The following is a 22,198-nucleotide window of genomic DNA, read 5'->3' as shown; positions in this document are numbered from 1 at the left end:
ATTCAATTAACTGTACAGAAGTTTAAAAGACAAGAATATTTTTCTTGTTGCACATGCTTTCTTTTCTTGCATAAAATGTTTTAAGTTGCATCTAGCCTTTCCAAAAGAGAGCCCCATTTAAGTCTTCATAAAGTGTGCCATGTTTTTCCCCCCTGTTGATTTTTATTGTCTCCCCAGACTCCTGTAAGTACACAAGAAAAGACATGTCTAAACAGTTCCAGAGAATGAAACTACTTAGTCTGGAATCCTATGTTTGTTCTACAACCTGCACAGTACCCCCATTTGCAGAATATGGAAATGACCGCCCTCCAACAATACAAAAGCGACAGGCCATACTGTGATATAAGGAAAATTTCTCAGGAGTACTTTGAGGGGGTGAAATTTTTTGCCTTTTCAGGGGAAGAGATGGATAGATCTTGACCCTCAAAAACTGAATTGTCAAGTTCTAGATCCATTTTGCTTCTGTTTACATAGGGAAGGGTCATATGCTAACATAAGCTAACATTTCTTGGGAGTTTTTTCTCAGTACTGTGGCCTTATAATCTCTTTATATGCTTAAATCGGTAAAATGGCATTTTAAGGGACCTAATGAGTCCAATATGCCAATACTACATGCTCAGATATAGGCATATCTGGGCCTTACCTTTCCACAGTAAGGTATAAAACTAAAACAGAATAAACAGAATTTTCTTTGCTTGCTTTTTTTATAGTTTCATAGCTTCATGAAATGTCTTGGGAAACTAAATGTTTTGCATAAATAGGAAAATGAGATTGGTCAGTTGAAAAAATAAGCTTTACAGAAGAGGAAAAAGGTCAAAATTTTACATTCATCAAGAAGTCTTAAAAAATCTGGGTCATCCAGAAAGAAAATACCAACCAATCTGCTGTATTGGTACAGATGTATCTTCATCTTTTCATCTACAATTAAGCTTTCACCTGCTTTTTTCTTTTTTTTTTTTTTACACAAAGCTAGAGAAAATAAACATGCAAATTCTGCTGTGCTAAAACAGAAGTTTTAAAATTGATTCAGAAATTAAAAATCAGAGTAAATTTTAGTGTGTTGGTACTGTTTACTTTATCACCCACTTCCAGGGGTTGTTATCCTTTGATGGACAAATTTTATGGCTACTGCTTTCACTGTAGAGTTGAGATCAGTCCCAAAGAAGGAGTTAAATCTGGATATAAAAAGAATAAAATGCAATTCAAAGCAACAAATTGAGAAGGAATTTTCTCAGATAAAAATGGTTGTTGCAAACACATTTATTATGTGAATAATCTTCTACATTTCATATGAATGTAAAAAATTTAAGTCTCTATGAAACCTACCATTCTTGTGTTGGGGGGTCAAGAAATTTTAGAGGCCTGCCATGAAAGGTGAATGTATCCTACTATCATATGGTAATTGGCCATGAGTTAGCTGTGTAAATGGCATAAATCATGTAAGCTTGGGTATGAAGCTCTTTTTCTTCTTGTGGCAGGTATCATCTTTGATACACCAAAGAACAAGACACAAGATTCTAGCAATCTCCTTCCACGACACATTTCATATACAATTAGAACAAGTGTTCTCTACAGCATGAGAACAGATTTGATTAAAAACCCAGCGTGGAAATCTCATCCACAGAAATTGCCAGCTGATGGGTTTAAATACAACCACATCTTTATTCCTCTCCAAGACATGATTGAAAGGGCAATTATTTCAGCACAGACTGGGACAAATACCTTAGAGCCATCCATTCAGGTGCAAGCCATGCCTTACCCTTGTCATACCAGTGATCTGTAAGTAAACTTTCAGCTTTTTAATTCAGTATATTATCCTTATTAGATTAATACTAGAGGACTTGGGAAACTACTAGGTCTTTGTAGTGGGTGAATGTGTGTATCTCAGCACAAGACTGAACCAGTATGTTCAATACCAGATGTTACAGCATAGCAAATGTTGTTTAACAGCTGTGACCACAACAGATTATGCAACTTCTGTCTGGCAAATGACCCCTGATGAGCTGTTGGTGGCTATACTGTGGAGTAGTCTGCTGGACAGAGACCGTGTCAAAATATGGTGCAACTAAATTAGATTATGCTAAGAAACCCACTTTCCATCCTTAGTTGTCCTGTACACAAACTGTAAATTAATCCCTGGTATGTGTTATAATACAGCATAAGTTGATGAAGAAAAAAAAATAGTGTAGAAATGTTCTTTGTAAAACCATGCAAACATCCTGAGTATTAGAATTAAAACTTAGTGGTAATATATCTGTTAAAGTGGAGCAAAAGTTGACTGGCTCTTGGTATTCCCTACTGTCCAAATATATTATTTTGCCGTAGAAACAAACCTGAACTTTGTTTAACTTTGAATGGAGCCCTGAAGAATGATTACATCAGTTGTACTGTTGACAAATACTAATAAAACTTTATAGTACTAATACATATATTTAGCTTCTTCCATGAAAAATAAGCAATTCTAACCAGAACAAGAATCAACCTTATTACTCATGTCAGATCTTATTTGTGCATACTTTGAGAATAGTCCCAGTATTAATCTATTAACATTCTGCTAAAAAGTATTTTACCTTTGGGGGTTAATAACTCTGCATATATGTTCTTTCATAGATTCTTGAACAATATAGGGTTTTTTTTCCCGCTTATGATGATGTTAACATGGATGGTTTCAGTTGCTGGCATGGTTCGCAAACTGGTTTATGAAAGAGAAATTCATCTAGAAGAGGTAAGAGGCAGATTAGCCTCTGAAAATAAAATGTATGTATTAAAGTGTACTGTAATACAAAACTTAAACTTTGAAGTATGTTTATGTATTTATAATCCAGCTGGCTTTGTTTTCACTTGTTTCCTCTGAGCAGTAGGTTTTAGTTCTACCTGCCAACTCAGATTCACAACCATTGTTTAAGCATCAGTCTTCTTAATATGCAAGTATTGTCTCTGAGACAAAAAGCAACAAGCAAAACATCCATAAAACGTGAAGCTGGAAACTGTTTTTTGGGAAAAGTCCTTGTGATTAGAATGATTTTTATTTGGGATTATTTTTCATGTTTTTCTATACGTGGTCTAAAATGATAAAACTTCCTATACCAAATTATTTTTTTTCCATATATTGTGTAATTCTCAGAAATATAAGGGAGGATGATACAGAAAAAAAGCGAAAATTATTTGGTTATATCAAAGGCTAGTCCTAGCATGTGCTAAGCATATGGAAGGACAGGGGGTTTATGATAAGTTTTCTATATGGACAAATATACTTTTTTTGAAGAATTATACTGGTCTTTAGACTGCTAGAGTAAGCTTCTTTTAATCTGGGAAATTATCTAATTTCTCTAGACTTTGTGTTCTAATATAGGCCTTATTGTTTTAAAAATGCTTTAAAATATTAAATCAACTTAATAAACTTAATATTCATCATCATATGAAAAATGTTTCATAAGTAGCATTGGCTTGTTTCCAAAAGCTTTTTTTTTTTTTTTTTTTTTTAAAAAAAAAAAAAAAGAAAGAAGGGTAATACATCATACCTGGCTAAATTATTATTTGCATGCTAATACTTAAAGGTTTACAAACATATCCATATGTTACTTTTAGTTCAGCAACAGGCTGGGAAAAAAACATTTGCTTATACAGCGCTGTAGATACCTTCACTACTTTTTAGAGTATAAAAAGGCGAACTCCTCACCGGAGGACCCAGTAATCTGACATCTGGTGGTGCAACCTACGCATAAGGGTTGTGCCTGAGCACTGGTATTCCTCATGTTAATATGTGATAAGCTCAGAGGCAGCCCTGCTCAGAACGTGGTTCCAGGAGAAAGCAGCAGAAGGGGTAACACAGGAAAAGAGAGAAGAAAGTAGTAATTTAATGGGAAAATTACATCATTCAGGAGCTAGTAGTGTCTTGGTGGTAACATGTTAAGAGAAGAAGAAAATTTGTTTCCTAACCTTAACTTGCTTTGCTGTGCTGTCTTGCAGTATATGAAGACAATGGGTGTGCATCCAGCCGTTCATTTCTTTGCTTGGTTTCTGGAGAATGTCATTGTGCTCACAATAAGCAGCTGTGCTCTGGCCATTATTTTAAAAGCAAGTGGTATCTTTGCTTATAGCAATGGCTTCCTCATCTTCCTTTTTCTCCTGGATTTTGGAGCTACAGTTATTATGTTAAGCTATTTTTTGGGAGCATTTTTTAGCAGTGCTGACACAGCAGCTCTGTGTGCCAGCCTTGTATATATGATCAGTTTTTTACCCTACATAGTTTTGTTGGTCTTGCAGAACCAGTTGAGTTTCATCAGCCAGATTATAATGGTAAATATTTATTTTCCTTTTCTAATTTTTCCTCTCCAATCATGCTGTGGGTTTTCCATAGTTTTGAACTTTAGACTGTAATTCACTTATTTTTTTCCCCAGGTTTCTGTTTGCTTTTCTGTTTCACTGGAAATAAGTCAATTAATAAATACCAAATTGAGAAAATGTTTTGAACGTACAGAGGAATAAAAAAGAAATTCTTAAGGAAATTTTGTAAACCTACAGAAAATATAAGGAGGTTGCATTCCTCATGCTCAGAAGTTCTCTTTACGTTTTGATGTCAAAAAATTTTTAATGTTACTGTACATTCAAGCACACCTGGTGACATGCCACTCCTGAAAGTCATTATTTGTTTGGACAAAAACTAGTGATTGATCCTCTATTGAGTACAATTGGGGATTAGATTGGAAATTTGTCTAGTGTTTATCTAGCTATACATATAGCTAGTCTGAGGTAATATGTTTCTTTGGTGTCAGTTCTTCCATGTCCTTTCCTGTTTTATTTACACCATGTGCTGTTTTATGTCTTTGCATTGTCTTAATATACTATATCCCTGATTGGGTCATCAAATACACCATCATACAATGCAAACCGTATTTCACATTATGGCTTCACTCTTTCAAAATAACTCACATACCAAATTAACCTGGTGGAATAATTCATAAACTATTAAAAAATATGGATGCTTTTTCAGTGTCAGTTGGTCAGATAAAATATATTGGTTCTTTGCATACAAGTAAGCAAGATGTAAGACTACAGAATTCAGGCATAAACAGACAGGGTGGAATTAATTTTTTTTTTTTTTCTGTTGCTTTTTTTCCCCCCTCCTTTGGGCCACAGAGAGGGAAAAGTATGAATCAGATAATTTGCACACTTTAAAATAATTTATTTCAAAACTCTTCAGATATCCTGCATTTGCTGAAAATCAGAGGCAGCAGCATGTGAAAAAGGTAACAATTTTTGAAGAGAGAGGAGAGGCCATCAAGTGAGATAATGAAACCTTAGCAATGTAAAAGGCAGAAACTCAGTTGATGGTAATTAGCATTAACTTCTCTGTACAAAAATGTAATCCATGCCGCTAATGTTTTTGAATTTTTTCTAAGTAGCAGCCTATGTTATACTTTTTGCTTCATACAGCTGGCAGGATGCATTCCTTTTGTGTCAAATATTGCAGAAAAAGTATTTAATTGCATTATTTTGAAATAAGATAAAATGATCTTCTGTTTCAGCTCACTCTCAAACTGCAGAACTTTGTCACTGAGTAACACATTAATTGCAGTAGTGTTTTGGATCTCCCCATCAACCTTTATGAGCTCACCAGTGTTTTTCCACTGATCAACAGTCACACTTCCTTGTTATGCTACATCACACTAACTTGCTTGTTTTCCATTTTGTAGTTTTGTGATACAGCATGATTATGTTGCTTCTTGGAAGTCAAATGTTATTGCCTTGCACAAAGATGCTGTCTCAGCATATAGGACCCGGTGTGTGTGTTCCTTCTGCTTCTGTCTCTTCTTGAGTTCTGGTCTTACAAAAAGGAGTAGGAGCACTGCTTTTACTATAGAAATTATATTTATTTGCTTGCCTTTACAGTGTTATGTATTATAAATTTTCAGTATATGCTAGATTTATGATGGTCTATAACTTGTTATAAAGTTAAATAATGCTTTCCAATATTAATAACTAGATCAATGGTGCTCTTTAAGGTGGAGCAAATACTACTGCAGTATGTGGAACAGAATTGTTAAAATGTAAAAGAAAATAATGACGATTAGTCAACGTGAAACAAAGGTCTGTTTACTTTGTGCTTGCTTTTAGTGTCACAAAATATTTTATTTCATGGAGCTTGTTAATGAAATTTTATTTGATGTTCACATCCTGTTTCTCCTTTGGTGTTGTAGTGTCTTCTTTCTACAACTGCCTTTGGGCAAGGAGTATTTTTCATTACATTCTTTGAGGGCCAAGAAATAGGTAAGCTCACCAGTTAGAAGAAAAGTTTTGCAATTATTTCAAAAACTACAGCTGGAAATGTTTTTCATTTTGTTCAGAAAAAAATATCTCTAATAATGATTTAAGAAGGTAGATCATAATAGGAGAAAAACTTTTTAGTGCCCCTTGAAAACAGCTTGTGCCACTTCCTGGCAGTAAATGAGAGTGCTTAGCATTGCTCTGTTTGCAGTACAGGTTGGAGGAAAATCTCCACATCCTGTTAGATGACAAAGTGAGTGTATTCAGCCAATGAAATTGTTCTGGAGATGCAAACCCAAACTTCATATTTAGTGAAATTCAGTAGAGCTACCTAAGGGCGAGCATCTGACTGAATATTATTTCACTCATTGAATGTGTTATTTCTCAGTCCAGTGGAAGACGTTTTGGCAAGGCATTTAGAGCAGTTTGTTGGAAATGGTCACTGGTGTCAGTGGCAGCTCTAATGATTGATTTCCGGTGAGGATATTAATAGGGAGTTTTGTAGGATCACAAGGTGGTTGAGGTTGGAAGGGACCTCTGGTTGTCATCTAGTCCACCCTGTTGCTCAAGCAGGGCCACCTACAGCCAGTTGCCTGGGATTGTGTTCAGATGGCTTTGGAACATCTCCAAGGTTGGAGACTCCACAGCCTCTCTGGGCAACCTGTGTCACTGCTCAGTTACCCTCACAGTGAAAAAGTGTTTCCTGATGTTCAGAGAGAACTTCCTGTGTTTCAGTTTGCGTCCGTTGCCTCTGGTCCTGTCTCTGGGCACCACTGATAAGACCCTCACTGTGTTTTCTTTGTACCCTCCTTTCAGGTATTTATATACATTCATAAGATCCCCTTGAGCCTTCTTTTCTCTAGGCTGAACAGTTCCAGTTCTCTCAGTTTTTCCTCATAGGAGAGATGCTCTAGTCCCTTAATAATCTCTGTGGTCCATTGACGGACTCTCTAGAACCTCCATGCCTCTGTTATACCAGGGAGCCCAGAACTGAACCCAGTACTCCAGGCATGGCCTCACCAGTACTGAATAAACGGGAAGGATCACCTCCCTTGACATGCTGGTAATGCTGTGCCCAAGACAGCTGCGATATCATTAATTTTCTTAGTGGCAAGGGCACGTTGCTGGCTCATTTTCAACTTGGTGTCCACCAGGACCCCCAGGTCCTTTTCTGCAAAGCTACTACCCAGCTGGGTGTCCCCAGCATGTACTGGTTCATGGGACTGTTTGACAGGTGCAGGACTTCCAACTTAATAAACTTCATGAGGTTCCTGTCAGATTGTTTCACTAGCCTGTTGATGCCTCTCTGGGTGGTAGCATGACCCTCTGGCGTATCAATCACTTCTCCCAGTATTGTGCCATCAGCAGGCTTGCTGAGGATACACTCTGCCCCATTATCCAGATCATTAATGAGGATGTTAAACAGGATCAGACTCAGTATTGGCCCCTGGGGTACACCATTAGTTACTGGATTTCAACTAGACTTCACTGTGCTCTGGGCCTGGCCATTCAGCCAGTTTGTAATCCACCTCACTGCCTGCTCCTCCAGCCCATACTTTATTAGCTTCCTTAGGAGGATCTTATGGGAGACAGTGTCAGAAGCCTTATTGAACTCCAGGTAGACAAGACCCACTAGTCTCCCCTCATCTAACAGGCCAGTCCTTTCATCATAGAAGTTTAATCAAGTTGGTCAAGCATGACTTCCTGTTGGTGAAGCTATTCTGACTACTGATGATGTTCTTGTCCACCAAGTGCCTGGAAATGGTTTCCAGGATTAGCTGTTACATCACCTTCCCAGGGGTAAAGATAAGGCTAACCAGTCCGCAGTTCTCTGGGTCCTCCTTTTGCAGATAGGAGTGATATTTGCTTTCCTCCAGTTTTCAGGTACCTCTTCCAGTTGCCATGATTAATCAAAGATCATCGAGACTGGCCTTGCAATGATGTCTGTCAGCTCCCTCTGTGCTTTTGGGTGCATCCCATTAGGGTTCATAGACTTAATGTGTGTGCAGTTTGCCTGACCTGACCTGACCTGAGTCTCTTCCACAAAATGTACATCATCCTTGCTCCAGACTTTTCTCTTGGTCTCTGGGACCTGGGATTTCTTCAGACTTGCTAGTAAAGACTGAGGCAAAAGTGGCATTCAGTACCTCAACCTTTTCCACACCCCATGTAACCAGATCCTCTGTCTTGTTGAGCAATGGGTCCACATTTGCCTTAGTCTTCCTTTTGTCACCTATGTACTTACAGAAACCCTTCTTATTGTGTTTGATATCCCTGGCCAGATTCAATTCTGTTTGGGCTTTAGCTTTCTCCGCTTCATCCCTGGGTGCTTAAACGATATTTCTGTACTCTTCACAGGTTATCTGTCCTTGCTTCCACCCTCTGTATGCTTCCGTTTTGTGTTTGAATTTGGCCAGGAGCTCCTTGTTCATGCATACAAGCCTCCTGGCACCTGACTGACTTCCTATTCATTGGGTTAGACTACTCTTGAGCTTGGAAGTTGTGTCTGGGTTCACACGTGCACTAGTGTATAACACAATGGAGGTTTATGAGAATATAAAAAACAGGAACAGTGTAAGTTATTCACTCTCAACATAATGTTAAGATGAATATTTAACTGTTATACATTGGAAAAAGATCACCTTTACTTTGTAAAGCATTTTCTATGTTTCTCCTGTATGACCTTATTCATACTCAGCCTGAGTAGCAGCTTGCTTCTGCAAGCTTGGAAGCAGCTGGTGAAACCCTTACTCAGCTACTGTGCAGGTGCGGAAATGCATGAGAATACCCTATTATGTTTATATGTTAGGAAGAAAAGAAATATTTGGAAACTGCTTAGATGTTCTAACAGGTTGCTAGATCTTTTAACATGGTGATACCAACTATCCCTGAGCTAACAGCTGCCCCTATAGATGCTGAAGTTTTAGAAAAGTAAGAAATGAACACCTCAGCCCTTGATAAATGTCTACAAGTGTATGTATCTAAATATACAAAGGGTTGTAATGCCTTTAAACTTTTACTACCATGGCAAGATCAGTATTGATGTCAGTGGATATTTCAAACCACTACACACTGAAAAATATCATAATGATACAAAAGTTGTGAAGAGTGGAAGAGACAGTTGCAGGAAATAGTATTTAAATATCCTACCAGTCCCTTCAACAAAATGATTCATCTTTACTGAAGAAAGGGCAAAACATGCTTTGTGGAAAAACTGCTTTTCTTGACAATTGTAGAAAAAGAATTGGAGAAACAGTATCATGACCCACTGTACTGCAAACAAAGCAGCATTTTCAAAAGTGCAATGCTTTTTGTAAATCTACAGTTTGGTTACTTTTGTTTTCCATTTAGCAATATGGTAGCTTTCTGTAGTACTAGTGATTTGTACCATCACAGAATCACAGAATGGTTGGAGTTGGAAGGGACCTTTGTAAACCATCTAGTCCAACCCTCTGTTAAAACAGATTCTTCTAAAGCAGGTTGCACAGAATCATGTCCAGGTAGGTTCTAAATGTCTCCAGAGAGGGAGACTCCACAGCCTCTCTGGGCATCTGGGCAGCCTGTTCCAGTGCTTCGTCACCCTCAAAGAAGTTTTCCTGATATTCAGATGAAACTTTCTGCATTGTAGTTTGTGCCCGTTGCCCCTTGTCCTGTGACTGGGCACCACTGAAAAGAGCCTGGCCCCATCCTCTTGACACTTGTCCTTAAGATATCTGTAGACATTGGTAACATCCCCTTTCAGTCTTCTCTTCTCTGGGCTAAACAGTCCCAGCTCTCTCATCCTTCCTCTTGAAGGAGATGTTCCAATCCCCTAATCCTTCTTTCTTCCTTTCATGTCTTCTGCAATGTAATAATTTTATGAAGCAATTATTCAGTGAGTTTGTTGTTCCAGTTTACCTCTGAATACAGTTAGTGCTCACAAATACTTGCTTCTTAGAATTCACAGATTCAAGTTTTCAGATTAAGCATTATATAAATGACTTTAAACTTTGTGTAACCCATTTTTATAATATCAGCAGAATGACATAAGCCTTATTTACTGGTGAGGTCAGTGCCCCATTTTGTCAGAGTCGTAGTTCTTTTTCTTATGCCAAATTAAGGGCCAGCTAAAACTTCATAAACAGCCTTTTCTACAACAGCTTTTCTGCATTCTCCCACCAGCAGTGTCACCTGCTGTTCTAAACAGAGGCTTGTAGAAGCATAAAAAGTCGCTTCTATTCATTAGGATTACCGTTATTAACTATGGTCTTTCTTGTGTCAGTGCTTAAATACCCAGAAGTGTGTAGTGATGTGTTTGTGATCTTTAATGCTGTACTGATTTAGCACTGACCTTTTAAAAATAATAATTATTATTACTATTACTACCAGGAATTCAGTGGAATAATGTGCACCAGTCAATGGCACAAGGAGGATACATGACCTTTGGATGGATGTGCTGGATGATGTTCTTTGACTCCATTTTATATTTTATAGGTGGCTGGTATTTCAGCAATATTCTTCCTGGTAAGATCATGGACTTGTTCTTATTTTATGTTTTTGAAGAAGTTAATGAATGGAATGGATAGAATTGGCTTTTCTCATTGAATGCAACTAAAACAAAAACATATCTTATTCTGAACCAAGGTTTGATATGCAAAACTAGGCGATTATCATTAGGGACTGGGTAAGAAAGTCTTCCTACATACATAAATATTGCATAGTGCTAACACATGGACTAGAATTTGTAGCGGGGCATGAAATAGCTTTTGTTTGCTTATGGAAATGACTAATATTTGAAAGATTTAGGAATTTGTTGGTATTTTACAGTAACAGAGCTCAGTCTAGTTGCAAAACTTCCTGTGAATATGGTGAATCTTCTGAGTCAGTACTTGGGTTGAAACCCATGAACCACAAGTTTTCAGATCACAAAGACTTCAAACTGCCTGGTAAATATATCCCAGTCAGTCCACAGTCCAATGCATAAAGGAAACTATTTAACTTTCAAGTATATTTTCAGAAAGTGGGACTTTTTTTTTATTAACCAAGTTTTATGAATATTATGGAGTTGGTTGATGCATTTTTAATCGTAAGCTAATGCCTCACTAGCTGTTTGAAATTTACCTTTCCTCTGATTTGCATAGGTCACCTTTACTTCCAGCTACTCTCTGTTTGTTTTAAAAATGTAAAAATAAAAAATGAAATTTGCATTGAAAGACAGGGGTGTGTGGAATATACAACTGAATTTTACAGTCTTTAGCTTAAGTTGATGTCTGCCCTTCAGTGTCAATGAAATGCGACTCCAAACACACAGAGTGTATTGTGTGATCGGTAAGTGAATCCTGGAAAGACTGGGCAATGCCAAAGTTTAGGTTGTGTGTAGGAATGTATTTTTTTCCCCTTCTGTTTGCATGCTACAATAAATGTTTCTTATGCTGTCTGATTTGTTTAAATTGTGCAGATAGTAATGGAAGAATAATCTTTAAAATTGGCGCAATGGATTATTGTTATAATGAAAAATAAGGCTGTTTGCCTTGGCAGGCCATTTGGTGCATTTTCTTTCCTCTAAGTTACAAGATTATGTTAGGCTGTGACTACATATTGTTGGCTTTATGATTGTGTTGCACTTTAAAGATGATTTGGAGGTAAAACAAAGCACAGTATCACTGAGGACCGATTATTTTATAGCAGGACCTGCTGTTATGGCCAAATGACTTTTTCCCCCCTTTTATTAAGGTTTGTTAAGTGCAGCTAGGAGTTTGAGCTAATTAAATGGTCAAATCAGCTCTTCATAAGGGACAATAGGACATTAGTAGCCTACAAACAAATATGAAATGAATATAAATTTTGCAAGAGTTTCTATCATAATTTTCTTCTAGGAAAAGTTGGATTAAAGAACCGATGGTACTTTCCCTTTACTGTTGCCTACTGGAAGAACCTGTGTGGTGCAGAGAGGAGGAAGAGGCATCATCTGAATTCTAATATGCTTTTCTTCAATGAAAACTTCCAAGAAAAAGGTTTGTAATCATAATAGAATTTTAATAAAGTCTTTTTTCTGAATGCTGTGCTGATTTTTTTCAATCCGCTTTTATCACTGCTTGGTCCTTTATTAGGTGTTTAGATCTTGTCCCTTTCTCTCCTCCATTATATAATGTATACTACGAACATTATATACTGTTAATTCTGCAGTCACCAGTAATGCTTGAATCATTCAATTAAAACTATTATACATATATATTTATTAAAACTCTTTAAAAAATGTAAAATAGCTGTCTCTTGGGTTCATCCTGTCCCAGTGTATTGCTGCTTTGCTTTTTTAGGTTCTTCTGAAGCTCCTTGAACCTTTTCATCCCTTACTGAATCTAAAAAGTGTTGTGCTTCATTAACACTTTTTTTTCCTCTGCAGTTTGATTTTCTTCCTCCTCCTCCTCCTCCTCTGCTCTTTTTATTTGCTTCTTGTTTAAGTGGAAAAATTAGCTTTGTTCATTTATTTCCCTTTTTCTTATTTCCCTCTTCTATGATCACTGTTCTTTCTGTCTCTGCTTTTTAGACTTTTGTTTAAAAAGCTGCAGGTATTGTAACTAATTTTTATCTGCCTCCAGATACTTTCACTGCTCCTCTATTTCTTTGTTCACTTGCTTAAAACTAATTTAGATTTTTAGTGGTTTTTTTCCTCTCTCAGGTCTCTTCAAGGACTTGCTTACTTCTGATTTGTTTTGTGCATGAAGTCAGTCACCCTCACCTATATTCTCTCTAGGGCATCAGAAGAACATGGTGGGTTGTTGGGGGTTTTTTGGAAGTTACAGTGGTTTGGAGACGATCCAGTTGCCTGTAGCGTAGGTGAGGAAGCCAAACAACTCAGCAGTTTTGTGTATTGATATCTCCTCCAGAAGGGCAAACTTGAAAATTTCGTTTCGTGCTAATATTTGTGGAAAAACTATCAGTATGAATTTTGTCTGAATTTCTGCAATTTGGAACAATTCCATTTTGTTGAGATAATTGTCTTTGGTCCTTACATAAAATGAAGACTTCCCTTTGGTTTCACCACATCCTCTGTGGAGACTAAAGAAAACCCTTTTCTCTGCCTGAAATGTTACTAGCGTGGGCTCTGGCTCCAGCCATCCAAATGATTGCCTGCAACTTTGTGGATCTGTTCATCTCGCCTCTCCTCTGCTTAAACTGATGCACCTCATGCTTGGTAGTAAATTGCCTTTTTGTGCACTCTAACATTGCCATGCATGCAAAGGAACTTGCTCTCTTTCATTAGAATTGGGCATCCTTGTACTGATAATGGGATAAAGGCATTCATGGATAATTTGCTTGGAACAGCAAAATGACTTGCTCCCAGGTAATTTCTCCATTTGTTCTATATGGCCCAGGTAAGGGCTGATTCAGTGGGGTTGGAAAGCGCTTTGGAAATCAGAGGTGTGACAGGGAAGGGCTGGTGGGAATGTAGGTCCTACAAGCTGGAACTACAACTACAGTAGGGCTGGCAGAGATCTGGGTGCCGAGTACCCACTTGGAACTCCTGTTAGGAGAAGTCCTAGGGTAATCAATTTACTACTTTCAAGCAATTTAGAGCTCTTCCTCTGAATTTTATCTGAGATACATTGTCTGAGGCTCACTCTGTATTTAAAGGATTTTTTATTAAGTTCCAGGATGTACTTGAAAACTTGGGAAGCAGTGGAAAGGGCATGAATAATATTTGTTTAGTGGTTTTAGTCTGCAGACCAAAAGATAGAGAAGCTAACTGGAAGAGAGGTTCATGAAATGTCACAGGGGCTGGCAGTGTCTTTCTGTAAGGTAACCTCAAGCTTCTGGCAAAAGTTCTTTCTAAACTTAACGTTGTGAAAGGAGCAAAACCCCCTTTTTCATTCACAGCCTAAAGAAACCAATCCTTGACCTCATTGCGTAATTTTTAATTTGTAATCTGATTTATATATTTTTATATAAAGCATATTTCTATTTCCTTGTAGCATTTGTTTATATTTAATGATATATAAAATTATTACATAAAATAGAACTATACATAATAGATTTTATATATAAATCTATAATTTATATATTTGATCCATAAAGTACTGTGGTGGTTTGACCCTGGGCTGGATGGCAGGTGCCCACCAAAGCTGCTCTATCACTCTGCTCCTCAACTGGACAGAGGAGAGAAAAATATAACAAAAGGCTTGTGGGTTGAGACAAGGACAAGGAGATCACTCAGCAGTTACCATCACGGGCAAAACAGACTCGACTTCAGGAAATTAGTTTACTTTATTACCATTCAAATCAGAAAGAAACCCAGCTTCCCCCCACCCCTCCCTTCTTCCTGGGCTCAACTTCACTCCTGATTTCTCTCTACCTCCTCCCCCTGAGCAGCGCAGGTGAATGGGGAATGGGGGTTACAGTCAGTTCATCACAAGTTTCTGCCACTCCTTCCTCCTCACACTCTTCCCCTTCTCCAGCCTGGGTCCCTTCCATAGTGCATAGTGCAGCCCTTCAGGAACAGCCGGCTCCAACATGGGTCCCGCACAGGGTCGTAGGTCCTGCCAGCAAACCTCCTCCAGCATGGGCTTCCCATGGGTCACAGCCTGCTTTGGGCCTCTGGCATGGGGTCCTCCATGGGCTGCAGGTGGATATCTGCTCCACCATGAACCTCCATGGGCTGAGGGGAACAGCCTGCCTCAGCATGGGCTTCACCACGGGCTGCAGGGGAACCTCTGCTCCGGTGCCTGGAGCCCCTCCTGCCCTCCTTCTGCTCTGACCTGGGTGTCTGCAGGGCTGTTGCTCTCACATACTCTCCTCTCTTCTGTTGGTGCAGATTTTTTATTTCCCTACTCCCCTGTCCCCCTTAATATGTTATCCCAGAGGTGCTACCGCTGTTGCTGATGGCCTTGGCCTTGGCCAGCAGTGGGTCTGTCGTGCTGACATTGGCTGTATCAGATATGGGGGAAGCTTCTGACATCTCACAGAAGCCACCCTTGTAGCCCTCCACTACCAAAAGCTTGCTATGCAAGCTTCCAGGCTTTGGTCAATGGCAGCAGGGATCACACGCGCATGCACACAGACACACACAGACACACACAGACACACACAGACACACACAGACACACACAGACACACACAGACACACACACACACTTAAATTCAGCAACCTTCTTGATCTGCTGCTTTTCCCCATACAGACACAGCACCTCCAAGCTGGAGAGGCCCTTGCATGGAAGAAGCCAACATTGGTGTCATGCTATTGTCTCTCACCAAAGAGCACGAGGATGGCCAGAGGGCTGCTGTTAAAGATCTCAGCCTCACTTTCCACAGAGGTCACATAACAGCGCTCTTGGGACCTAACGGAGCTGGCAAGACGACAGTTATGTAAGTCTGCCATTTAATGCTGTTACACTCCCCCTGATCTCTGCTATGCATCCTCACTTCAAAATGTTTCTAAACTCTTTCCTATGTCCTTTTTTTCCTCAAATAAATATTTAATAAACTCCCCAAAGCACATGGAAAGTGCTATATGTCTACGACAAAAGGCAGTGTAATGAATAGTGAACCAGGTCCTGTGTGCCACTGAAACCATGATGGAATAGTTCAGGAGCAGCTTGAATAGGAGGTGGGCATGTCTAGCTGTGGAGTTGAACACGTCTCAGGGAAGTGTTCTTTTCTGGCATCCCATATGTACTCCTATCACATGGAGACTGTGGAGTTTTAGGGGGTTTTGTGCTTTTTTTCCTAGAAGTTGCAAAGAAATTCTTTCTTGGCAGTTGACCAGAAGTGAAAATAACAAAATGAAAATGACACTTAAAAATGCCTCAGTTAAGAAGTCTGTGTGTTTCTACATTTACGTTAATTTTGATCAGCTTTAATAAAAACAGTGGTGCAAAATGGGATACAATTGGGAATTACTCCTCAACTAGAAAACACACATGAAGAAGGAAACAATGGTCTGTTATATTTGGTTGGGAAAAAATTCATTTTGTTTTGGAAGTAAGGAAATGAAGGATTGTTGAGATCTTGTTTTTTTGTTTTGTTTTTGGTTTTTTTTTTTTTTAAAAAAAAGGCCAAACCACTAGTGGTGTTTATGTGACTATGTTGCTCTAAGGATGTTAAGATGTGCCTCAGGATATCCAAGTGTGAGCTACGTAATATGGTCATTACACATGATCTTAGTGTTTTTTTAAATCTTTTTCCTGTATCAGATCACTGTTGACTGGTCTGTATCCACCGACCTCTGGTACCATTATTATTAATGGGAAGGACATACGTACTGACCTGGCTGCCATCAGGACACAGCTGGGTGTTTGCCCACAGTATGATGTCCTGTTCAACATACTGACGGTGCGAGAACACCTACTGCTTTATGGATCAGTGAAGGCACCTGGCTGGACAAAGGAACAGTTGAATCAGCAAGTCAATGGGTAGTTTTTTCTTTCATTTGTTGCAATTTGTCAAGTAAATCATTAGTGTCTGTTGCAAGCCACTCAAACAAGAAACTGCTAAAGAAAAATTGCAAGTAGAAGCAAATGGAAATGGAAGGTTTTCCATGAGTTTTTATCACACTTCATGTTCTGAAAATGTGCTTGAAAATACATTTCCTGGTTTCTAACCTTTACTTGAATGTATTTGTAGTGCAACTGTCAGTGTTTAAAAACCTGGTGTATAAAAACATCAAATAATCATGTTTGTGTAGAGATGGTTAGCCTGGTAGCAGCTGTAGTGGTCCTGCCTCATGCTGTCTGCCTTACCTCCGTCCTTGCTGGAGGGCTGGATAGAAAGTGAACTGCTGTGTGCTCACCCTGAGCTTTCAGATAAGTCAACACTGACTTTATGTATTCATCATCCTGTATTCCTTCACCTGTGGTAGAGGGAAGACTGGAAAACAAGAAAAGGCAGATGAACTAGTAAGTAAACCTTACAAAGTGAGATCTTGTTCACTAATAGCAAACTTAGTTTTTTTGAACTTTAGGAACAAAATGTATCCTCTTCTAATAGTATGGCAGTGCAAATAGTTTCTTTTTACCTTCTGATTCATGCCAGACTGTGTGGGGGGCTGGGCACTTCCACGCTTCAATGGAAATAAATGCCAAGTTGGTGGAACTTCTCCTTGAGTGTGCAATTAGGCATATGCAGACACATTTGTGGCATAGTGGCTTTCCTTTTTAGTAGCTAATCATAAAAGCCTGTTACTTTAAAATTTTGATCTGAAAACTCTCTGGTGTGGGACACTGCATTCTCTCCAGAAACAACTGTCTTAAACAACCAAGACAAACTAAAGCTAGTGTTTGGTTAAAATTTATGCAAAATAATATTCTGTATTTTACTGTGCTTAGACTGCTGAATTTTAACTTCGGAAGCACCCTGTCATACTAATGGCACGTAAGAATACTAAGGATCATTCAGGCCTTGCTACTAAGAAAAACAATTATTTTAAAGACAATGAATGCTTTAATATACTTCAGACAAATTAAAAAAGCAACAAAACAGTGAAACAAAATTTCCTTTTTATTAAGCAAAAGAAGAGGGCTTTTAAAGAGATTAAGAATAATTTTTCTAGATATATCCATACATTTATAGAAACCTGTTTTCTTAAAATAAGAGTAAATGGTATGTTTTACAGACTGTATATTCACTCAAATAATTCAGGAGATTAGTTTAGGACTATTGATATTTTTATGTCTTGCTTGCCAGGCTCATAGCAACAGAAAGCTTTGAGGTCAATTGTTGCCCTGTAGGTGGGTTTATTACCCAGTGCGCAGTGCCATTTCACAGAATGAGTCAAGGTATTTCTGTTCCTGTATTCTAGTAGTGCAAAACAGAGAGCTAAATGGTAACCCCCAAATACTTAGCTCCCCAGTTGTCCAAATTTTACACTATTTATACAGTTTAGCATGCAAAGACACTAGCCTGCATTGGTTACAAGCTACCTAACTCCTCCGTTACCTTTTATTCAGTTTCCTATTTGGCAAATAATTCTGTCACTTCTCATGTTAATTAGTTTGCATGCTCAGTCTCAACTTCTTTTTGGGTCTGGGGGATTTCTTGAGTCAGTCGTCAATGATCTATCTCCCCCTGCTGGAACTAACCTTTCCCCTTGTTTTTGCTGAGCTCATTCCTCATGGTGAACTTCCAGTCAACTGATCTATCTTGTCGAGGTGCTTCCTTTGGAAGTTACTCTTTTGAAGAAAGTATTTATCAGTGCTCAACAAAGCACTTGGCAGGGTATACAAAAATACTTATATCTTGAATTAGCCATTAACAACTCATTTGTTTCAATTGTCTTAAAGTCAAACTTGTAACAATACGTTTGATTTTATTAATCGTATGATGTCACAATGGCTTGAATATTCAGTGTGACAAAAAATAAAATGATGGTCTTTCAGTACTGCCTTTATTGAGCACGTTTCCACACACTGCTCAGATGCAAGATCATCAGAGGGCAGGGGCTGAATAGACAATGTCTGTAAGGCATCTCCTAGTCTTTAACACAGGAACTAGATTAGGTTGTATTAAGTAGTACTGTTCTGCCTAGGGATTACTAATATGTTTACTTCACAGAAACACATCTTAAAAAAAATAAAAAAGGGCAAAAAACCTGCAGTGTGACCTTATTTAATTCAAATGACTACACATTTTGTCGAAACTCAGGTGTTTTTAAGGTTTCTTTATGTAGTTGCTGAAACTGAAGCAGTATTTAAGTTATGAAACTAACCATCTTTACCATGGTTTATGAAACTATAATCTAGAGTTCGCTGAAATCATTGGACAAATTGGTATTTATTTCATTGGACTTAATTTCAAAATTTTCTGTTCTTATCCTGCACAATACTTATCCAGAATTTGTATTTCAGTTGGTGATGAGTATTTATACTTTGTAGGTAAAGAGTTAGTTGGATTTTTCTAATTTTTTTTTTTGTCATCAAATTGTATAGCCAGTTGGAGGTGGTGTTTTTTTCACTTTCCGTTTACAGTGACTTTTCAGTAATTCTGCTCTGAGTGGACATTATGTGACTGGAAAAATTTTTCAAAATTGATCTCGTTTCAGAGTTCTGGAAGATATGGATTTATGCCAACAACAGTACAAACCTGTTGGAGCCCTTTCTGGGGGAATGAAAAGGAGGCTATCAATTGCCATCTCCTTTATTGGAAACTCAAATACAGTTGTTCTAGATGAGCCCACCAGTGGAGTAGATCCATGTTCTCGCCGTAGCATCTGGGATGTTCTTCTGAAGTACAAAACTGGTACAAAGCTTATACACAAAATTTGCTGCTTATTTTCCTTTCTGGAATTCTGTTTTGATAAATTTAAACATGATATTTTTTTATATCCTGCATGTAATTTTTTACATAATATATAAAATATTAATATTGTTATTCGGTAACTAAATACATTAATTTCAGAAATTTAATCAAACGTGGGAAACCTTAAAGCAGCCAAGTAAGACTGCAAGTATTATCTGCTATTTTACAGAAAGATGCCTAATTTAATAGAAGATTGAACTTAGTTCTGAGTCCTGTCCTGAAGTTTCTCTTTTCTTACTTTTTTCTTTTTTATTAGTCTCAAAATTATTTTGGGGTTTTCATTTCCCATTTTGTGCATATCTTTATATAGATGCATCTATAATGCCAATGAATACAGACTCATCAGTCAGTCAGCTACATTAATCTTTTAAGTGCCATAAGGTTAGAAACTGATTGTGGGAAGCAAACTGTTCAGCTAGTGAGCGCTCGATTAGCTGTATTAACTCACAGCGAATGATCCGTTGAAACAGACACTGCTGTTATGTGGTCTTAAGGAATCCTTTTAGCCTGTAAAATAACTTAAAGTGGTAATGGCTTAATGTTGCTTACTATGTCTAATACAAGGCAAAGCAAGTTTAGACCTGACTCTAACTCAGACTGTAAATCTGAATGCAGGTTTTGTTTATGTCTTGCAATTATGTTTTGAAGGGACCTGAAACGTGTTTCCTTAAGGTTAAAGGATCCTTGTGAAGCAAAGATGTGTTTCTCTAGAAACCAGGTTTTGTAGACATGTACCAATCTTTCTGATGCAGGTTGCACGCTGATCTTTACCACTCACCATCTTGATGAGGCAGAGGTGCTCAGTGATCGCATTGCCATCCTGCAGCGTGGCCAGCTGAGGTGCTGTGGTTCTCCCTCTTATCTGAGAGAAACATATGGCCAGGGACACAGTCTGACACTCATAAAAAAGGTATACTAAAAATGTACTGTACGGAACTTAACAGTGTCTGCCAAGTAATAGCTGTGTATATTCTAAGTGAGCTGTATGTCCCTGCCAGGAAGTAATATGTGATATAGATTATTAGAGAACCAGCAAAACATGGTTTTATCAGTTTTCTTGGTTGTTTTGCATGGGTGGTATTATTAGTATTATTATAATTATTAAGAACTAAATGAAATCTTTGAAAATGATGAATTTCAATATTTACCTGAAAAGGGATTTGTCTCACTGTTCTTTATTCCTGGCAAGTAGTCTGCACCTGAGGTTTCACATACTTTCATCAATGGAAGTTTTCCTGTATGAATTCTACTGTCAAGTCCATACTGCTGGTAACATTTAATTTTTTGTGCATTATTATCTTTCTTTCCTCATAGCCCTCTGTGTTTGAAATCCAGGATCCTAAGCATATTGTTCAGGTCACATCTCTGGTACAGACCCACATCCCAGAAGCCTTCTTGAAAGATAACAGTGGGACTGAGCTGACCTATGTGATTCCAGAAAGGGCAGATAAGACCTCTTTTAAAGCTCTTTTTCAGGCTTTAGATCAAAGCCTTCATCATCTACATGTGACTGGCTATGGCATTTCTGACACCACCTTGGAAGAGGTACTTATAGTTTTTCTGTGTAATGGTATTTGCTTGGTTAGAGAATCCTGTATTAGCTTCCATCTACTCTTAATTGTATCTTTCATATTATACAACACTTTATTGTTTTCTTGTGTGAAACATGTTTTCTAAAAAAACCCAACCCAAACCAAAAACCTCAGATGAAATATATACTTCATATTTTGCTGTGCTGTGAATTTCAGCACCTACTCTACTACAACTTATTTCTTATTTCAGGAATTTGATGTGAAGACTGATGAAGTGTGTAACCCTTAAACCTATGTTTCTGCATTTGCTTAAGGAAAATCTAATGTGTCATTGATTTAATGAGAAGCACTGTTCTGAATCTCTGGCATTGGAATGAACTTTGAACTTGTAAGGCTGGAGGTTCAGTTCAGGCAGCTCTTGGGGCAGAAAAAAATTGCTGACAATGCTGTCTGACTTACAAAGTTCTAAAGCTTAGGACTTGGCAAAACTGTGTGGCAAAATCTCTAAAAAGTATTTTATGTATATACCGAGAAAGAGATATACATGTATACAGTAACATATATGCACTCTAATATATGCATATACGTGTGTGTGTGTGTGTATCTAATGGACCAGACAAAGAGACTCTGTTATGCTTTTTATTTCTGAATTTAGCTCTGTGTAAACTGCCATATCAGTGAGAAGTTATTTGGCTTGGACTGTTTTTATCCCAACTGTAACTTCTAAAGATTCCCTAACCCACCACTGTTTAAGTTCTGTATTATAGACTCTTCTGAAAATATTTTTTTCCACTTATTCAAATGATGATAGGAGACCAATCTCAGTATTTTTTGATGCACAAAGAAAAACCCCTCTTTTTATTTGACAGCACAATTAACCAGTATTACTTTGTGAAATAGATTTCTCCAGTGATTACCTATCGGGTTAAATATAAAGTTGGACTGTTTTCTAACAGAAAATTTAATATATGCTAGAAAAACATCACTACAAAAATAATCAAATCCAGATTCCTGTACAGTGATTTTTTTTTTTAAAAATATAGCAATAAATACTTAGTATAGAAAAGGGATGTATCCCTTCTCCCTCTGTTCCCTGGAAACATATGTGATAATATGATATAGTACTGTGG

At 37.9% G+C, this 22,198-nt stretch overlaps 1 protein-coding gene across 3 annotated transcripts in view; it reads left to right on the top strand.

Annotated features, from left to right (window-relative positions):
- The window catches only part of ABCA13 (ATP binding cassette subfamily A member 13), a 210,957-nt gene that overhangs the window by 76,423 nt on the left and 112,336 nt on the right, over positions 1-22,198 (top strand). For all 3 annotated transcript variants that reach the window (XM_055800569.1, XM_055800568.1, XM_055800570.1), the window contains exons 30-40: positions 1,479-1,779; positions 2,611-2,725; positions 3,970-4,299; positions 6,201-6,270; positions 10,636-10,770; positions 12,123-12,260; positions 15,423-15,609; positions 16,437-16,655; positions 19,280-19,476; positions 20,289-20,446; positions 20,851-21,081. In XM_055800569.1, the coding sequence (XP_055656544.1) occupies positions 1,479-1,779; positions 2,611-2,725; positions 3,970-4,299; positions 6,201-6,270; positions 10,636-10,770; positions 12,123-12,260; positions 15,423-15,609; positions 16,437-16,655; positions 19,280-19,476; positions 20,289-20,446; positions 20,851-21,081 (2,081 nt within the window). The remainder of the gene's footprint in view (positions 1-1,478; positions 1,780-2,610; positions 2,726-3,969; positions 4,300-6,200; positions 6,271-10,635; positions 10,771-12,122; positions 12,261-15,422; positions 15,610-16,436; positions 16,656-19,279; positions 19,477-20,288; positions 20,447-20,850; positions 21,082-22,198) is intronic.

The sequence above is a fragment of the Falco peregrinus genome, chromosome 3, assembly GCF_023634155.1.
Source record: "Falco peregrinus isolate bFalPer1 chromosome 3, bFalPer1.pri, whole genome shotgun sequence".
NCBI classification, from domain to species: domain Eukaryota; kingdom Metazoa; phylum Chordata; class Aves; order Falconiformes; family Falconidae; genus Falco; species Falco peregrinus.
This window is presented reverse-complemented; position numbering and strand designations above follow the sequence as displayed.